Genomic DNA, 6,000 nt, shown 5'->3' with positions numbered 1-6,000 from the left:
TGCAGGGCCTCTGTGAGTCCACATGGACTCGAGGGGAGGAGTATCTTCCTCAACAGCCCCCCTCCAGCCTCCAAACGCATAAATTCATGAAAAAAGCAGTCAAGCCATGCAACCTACCCCCTGGCCAGGGGGCTCCACTCCCCAGCCTGCCCCTAGCTCCGCCCCCACTCTCCCACCCTAGGCTGTGGCTGTCCAGCACTGGGCCTAGGTTACAAAGCACAGACAGGTCACCAAAGCCAGGGGCCCTGGGCAGAGGATGGACAGATGGGGCTGAGGCGGCAGCCCCCAGGCCCTGGGGACAGGGAGGAATGAGTTGGGGGTGGGGCAGCAAGTGGCGCTCTGGGTAACTTCTGAGCACCCCCCCCACACACACACACACACAGCAAGGGTGGTCCCAATGATCCATCCAGCAGGCACAAAGTACAGCCATGGGACAGGGGACAGAGGCAAGCGGGGGTTGCCTCACTCTGGGGCCCTTCTACTCTGAGCTCAGGGCCAGAGAGTGGGGGCTGCACGCTCTCTTCCTGCCTACCCCCTGTGAAGTGACCACTGGCCCAAAGCTAGCCCCCCTCTCTGGGGGCTCGGGCAGCAGCCCAGCTCCTCGGAGGGGTCGCGCCACACTACGCTCTGCAGCGCAAGATGCCAGTCAGTCTTGGACTGACCTTGACCACAGCCATGCCTTCCTGTCTCCCTTCAGAACTCTGTGAGGAAAGGAGGTCCAGGAGGCCCAGAACATGAGACCCTGCCCCCCTACCCTCACAGCAGCTGTCTATCGGGTCCCCCATTGCCAGCACCAGGGGCTGATGCAGGACAGGGCTGGCTTCCATCTTGCTGTGCACCATCAACAGAGGAGGATGGGCTTCGAACCACAAAGGCGGCAGTTCAAATCCACCAGTTGCTCCTCGGGAGAAATAAGAGGCTGTCTGCTCCCGGGAAGACCAACAGCCTCGGAAACTCACTGGGGTGTCCTACCCTATGCTGTAGGCTCTGGTGCGTGGGAATGACTCAGGCAGGGCAGGTCTCCTTCCTCCTCCCAGCTCTTGAATATCCATGCAACTGAGCATCCCTCTCTGGGCTCAGGAGCCCTGCCCCCATCAGGGTCAAGCCCAGCTAGAGGGGATCCCACCTGCAGGAGGGGCTGGGCGGGCAGGGGAACCTTACAAGAAGGCAAGCAGTGGTCAAGGGCAGCTCCTCCCCCAGCAGTGAGGGAGTGCTGGGTGGGGAGGGGAGGAGGGGGCTTGACAAGAAGAGGAATAGGGTGGTGAGGGGCAGCTCATCGCAGGGCATGTGGGGGGCACTGGCCAGGCAGAGGAGGCCAGGCCGAGGGGGGAGGGGTGTCCTTCACAAGAAGGGGAGCAGCGTGGCCAGGGGCAGCTCCTTCTCGCCCAGCAGCGTGTCCCGCTTGAGGCTGCCGCCCCTGTTGACCACCTTGACCCTGAGCGCCAGCTTGCGCACGCTGGCCGGGCCCAGCCCGTCGAAGAAGAAGTCCTCGTTGAAGACGGGGTGACGGCTGTTCTTGATGATGGTGCTGCGCTGTTTCTGCAGCTTGCCGGGCACCAGGCACAGCCCCACGCAGCAGTTGATGCTGCGCGCGTCGCACAAGCGGTCGTAGAGGCCCTCGGCCGCCAGCAGCCGCACGCGCAACCGGGCCTGGGCCGCCTCGTACTCGGCCAGCAGGCGCACGCTGCCCCGCGGGCCCAAGCGCACGGCGTGCTCCGCGCGCGGCGGCTCCGGGCCCGGCTCGGGCGTGGCGGCGCGGCGGCTCAGGCGGCGGCGCGCCCCGGGGCTGGTGTCGGGCGTGCTGTCGTCGGCCGACAGGGAGCCGTGGCGGCCCACCGAGTGCTTCAGCTGGCTCACCTTGGCCTGGCTGTCCTGCGCGAAGCCCTTGATGAGCGACACAGAGCGCGACAGCAGCGGGGACCCGAACGGGGACGACTCGGCGGAGGAGCCCGTGTCGCTCTCGCCGCCGCTGAAGTACCGCCCGGGGCTCATCAGGGCCGCGCCCGACGCCTCCCGGGCCGAGCCGTTGCCGCCGCCGCTGTTGGCCTTGGGGGCCGCCCGGCGACGCGCGGAGCCCGGGGAGGTGACCAGGGCCAGCGCCCCGTGCTCGCTGTGGAAGAGGGACTCCTTGCGGCGCGTGTGCGGGCTCTCGGCCAGTGTGGCGACGCCGTAGGAGGTCTGCGCCTTGGGCACCGCGGGCAGGGCCATGGCGCCCCGGGGGCCCGGGGGTGCGGCGCCCTCGGCCGCCTCGTCGGCGGGCGCGTCGTCCGCGCTCTCGATCTGGATGACGTGGCGCGTGGCCGCCTTCAGCAGGCTCCGGCTCTCGGCCGCCAGCTTGGCGGGGAGACGCGGGCTGCGCGGGGCGCGGCGGGGCGCGGCGGCCAGGTTCTGCTCCGACGCGGACGCGCCCAGCTCGGCGGCGGGGGGCTCGGCCTCAGCGGGGCTGGCGGGCAGCTTGGGGGGGATGAAGAAGTCGGGGATCTTGTCGGGCGTGAGCACGTTGCTGTACAGGGGGGCCTTGGGGCCCTTGTCGCTCGCCTCGCCCCGGGAGGCGCCGTTGTCGCCGGAGCCCCGGAGCCGCTCCAGGAACCACACGTTGGTTTTCCGCATGGCGGCGGCGTCTGCGGAGAGAGGCCAGGGTCAGGGGACCGCGCGGGGCCTGGGCACCTGCTCAGGCCCGCGGAGAGGGCCGTCCCCCGAGGGTCCTGCCCAGCCCGCAGGCCAACGGAGCGTCGTTGGGGGGCACCCAGGATGGGTTGCCGGGTGCGCCCCTGACCTCCCCAGAGCGGTCTCGCGCTCAACTTACAGCGAAACCCAGAGAGGTGGGGGCGGCGCTCGGGTTGAGGGAGCAGGCGTCGCAAGGGAGTGTGCCCCTCCCCGGTCACCCCCAATTATCAGTCTAAGGAAGCGCTGTCTACTGGGGTGTTCGTCGTGCCCAGAAAAGACGGGGGGCCTCCCCCGGGTGTTCCAGCCCCGCCCCCCCCCGTTCCCACCTGTGGCTGCTCAGTGAGCCCAGGATCCAGGCACGGGCGGGGGCGGGGGCGGCCGCCCGGGGACGACATTGAGTCTGGGGGACTGCGGCACAGTGAGCTGACACCCCCAGCCCCCCGCCTCGCCCCCTCCCCATTGGACTCAGCTCCAGGTGGGGGTGGGGTCCTGGCAGCCCCCGCGGTGGCGGCGGAGGGTCCTGAACTCACCTGTCCAGGGATGGCCTGAGGCTGGGGTCTGTCCCGCGGGACGCAGGGGTCTCGGCACCCGGGCAGGAGGCTGGCGCGGGGATGCGGCCGGGCTTCACAGGAGCAGCAGCGGCGGCGGCGCAGTTGGAATCATTCACCAGCGGCGGCGGGAAGCCGCCCAGCCGCCGCCGTATTCCACCTAGTACGGTCGCCCAGCGCAGCATCCCGGGGCCGGGCCAGGACCCGAGGGCGGGGCGGTCTCCCTCCCAGCCCCCCACCGCCACCGCCACCGCAGGGCGCAGGAAGGGACCGCGCCAGGACCTGGGCGCCTTGGGCTGGGGAACCTGATTAATTAGGCACAGCCCCGCCTACCCGAGACCCGGAGTCTCCGTCCCTCCCCAACTCGGTGTGGTCCCTTCTCTAGAGAAGGATGAGTAATGAGATAATTGTCGTAATGACCGTGGCTGCTAGGTTTGTGGGTTCTCCGCGCAAGCTCTGTGGTCCCCACGGAGAGCAATGGCTCTTTGCTACTGCTCTCCCAGTGTACAGAGGGTGAAAGCAGTGGAGTGCGGAGTTGGGGCGGGGGGGTTCCCCGGAAGGAAAGGCCATAGAGGTAATGATTTCTTAAGGAACACGAGCTCAGCGCCCTGAGAGTCCCCAGACAGCGGTTGGCGCCTGCGTTCCAGCCCTTGCGTCCTGGTACCAAAGTCTAAGAAGGAGGAGCCCCCCTTCTTGTCTCTTCACAGGAGGGGGTCCCAGGTTCGCCCACCTGAAGGACCCCCTACCAGCCTCGGTTTCCCTCCAGGATGGCCAGTCCTGCATCCGGTGCCCGTTCAAGGAGCCATGACACCTGACCAGAGCAGGCACATGCCTGACACGTCACTCCATGACGACCACCAGCCTCCCTCTTCCTGGAATGTCCTCACACCCAGGCTTGCTGAGCCAGGCTGGGGATGGCTGCTCAGTCAACCTCCCAGGTCCTTGGAGAGAGGGAGGGAGGGTTTAGAGCGAAACAGGTTCCTGAGGGCAGAGATTCCTCCAAGAGGCCCTTGTCTGCTTACCCCCACCCCCACCCCACCCCAACATGAGCCGGCCCCACTTTCTCCCAGAGCAACCAGGTGCTTTCTCATGGGGGGAGGCGAGCAGGCAGTGCCCTGGTGGCCTGGATCAGCCACATGTCATCAGCTGCTGTGTTTCTGTGAGGAAGGTTCTAGAACAGCTCCCCAGTACCCGAAGGCATGTCTGTGAAACTGGACCCGTGTCTCACCCCGTACACCCAAACCCCCAAAACCTCCAACTCACTGCTGTGTTGTCAGTCCCGACAGGTAGTGACCATACACAGAAACACACTCGCAAGGGGCCAAAGACCTAACTGTTAAAGCCCCAGGAGTGCCCAACAACCATGCCCACAAGGACGACAGAGCCAGGTCCTTAGCGTCCTAGATTCCCAATGGAAAACTGTGGCCCAGGAGCCTGGGGGGTGTGGGGGGCACTTTGGGCTTGCTCCTATGGCTCTTAAGTGAAACTGGAAATATTTCAAAGGCTGCTGTTCAGCTAATGGCGATTTCACTTGTTTGTGAAAATGTATTCACGGTTCTCGAATCACTTTTAAAGTGGGATGTGATGGGATAGGATGGGCTCTCCCTTCTCGAATGTGTGCTGGCCCCTGGCCTAAAGGCGGGGTGGGGCGGGGGAGGGGAGATGGGCGTTTAAAGGAATACAAGAAAAAAATGTTCTGAAATGGGCTGCGGTGACGACCCGAGTCTTCTTAAGACGCGTGAATGATTCAACTGTATGATATGGGACGTAGAGGCCCGTGAAACTGTTTCTCAAAATAATAATAATAAAACCATCCAAGCCCTGGAAGAAAACTTAAGGAGAAAACCAAAAGACAGAATCTTTCTTTAAAAAATAAAAGATCCCCCTAATAAAATGTAAAAAAAGAAAAGAGGAGGAAAAAAAGATTAGGGCAAAGAATGTACAGATGTGCTTTATACAATTGATGTATGTATATGTATGGATTGTGATAAGAGTTGTATGAGTCCCTAATAAATGTTAAAAAAATAAAAGATCAAGTACATTACAACAACAGCACAAGAAAAAAAAGAGTGTATATTCCAACCAATACACAAATAGAAGGAGACATGATGGATAAATGGGACCTAATAAAATTTTAAATGTGTGCACAGCCACACCCCACCCTGGTCATCAGCCTGATTCCAATTCAAAGCAACCCTCTGGGAAAGAGGAGAACTGCTCCCTGGGGGTTCTGAGGGAGTCGGTCTTCATGGGAGCAGACAGCCTCCTCTTTCTCCTGCAGGGGGGCTGGTGGATTCGAACTGCTGGCCTTGTGGTTGATGATGCAGCACCTACTGGGCTCCTGAAGACATTATCGAAAGAGTAACTAGTCTCCAAAATCATTAGAAAAAGCCAACAATCTACTAACAGATGGACGATACCATCATAAAGCGGGTCAAGGGCCTGGCAAATGAGGACGTCCCACGGAGGCGAGCACACAGGTGGAAAAAACACAGTACCACAACCGTGAGGGCGACGACAGAAACGGGTCCCATTCCCAATTCCCACCCCGCCCTGGTGGGAATGCCGCGGTGCCAAAGGCTGAATGCCCAAAAACAGAAAGGCCTAGAGCCAGCAACCCCAGGCCTAGGGACATGCCCTGGGGAGCTAAGGGAAGCGACACAGACGGGAGATCCAGGTGCAGTCCTGCATTCACCTTGCTTTATTCATGACAAGGAAAGCGTGGCGGGGAGGAGCAGGGCAGGGCCCATGGGGTGGGTGGACAGTGACGTTCGATGCATTCGGG

The 6,000-nt window shown here is 62.6% G+C and overlaps 1 protein-coding gene across 1 annotated transcript; it reads right to left on the bottom strand.

Annotated features, from left to right (window-relative positions):
- Positions 1 to 222: 222 nt before the first annotated feature.
- On the bottom strand, positions 223 to 2,614 carry C2CD4C (C2 calcium dependent domain containing 4C). The gene has a single exon (XM_075535299.1). It carries the CDS (start codon positions 2,608 to 2,610, stop codon positions 1,342 to 1,344), a length of 1,269 nt encoding a protein of 422 aa, XP_075391414.1. The 5' UTR covers positions 2,611 to 2,614; the 3' UTR covers positions 223 to 1,341.
- Positions 2,615 to 6,000: the final 3,386 nt, after the last annotated feature.

The sequence above is a fragment of the Tenrec ecaudatus genome, chromosome 1 (genome assembly GCF_050624435.1).
Source record: "Tenrec ecaudatus isolate mTenEca1 chromosome 1, mTenEca1.hap1, whole genome shotgun sequence".
Lineage (NCBI taxonomy): Eukaryota > Metazoa > Chordata > Mammalia > Afrosoricida > Tenrecidae > Tenrec > Tenrec ecaudatus.
Note: the sequence above shows the minus strand (reverse complement) of the source record. Positions and strands in the feature narration are given on the sequence as shown.

Coding starts and splice junctions, on each gene's coding strand:
- C2CD4C (XM_075535299.1), bottom strand. CDS start 2,610: ATGCGGAAAACCAACGTGTGGTTCCTGGAGCGGCTCCGGGGCTCCGGC.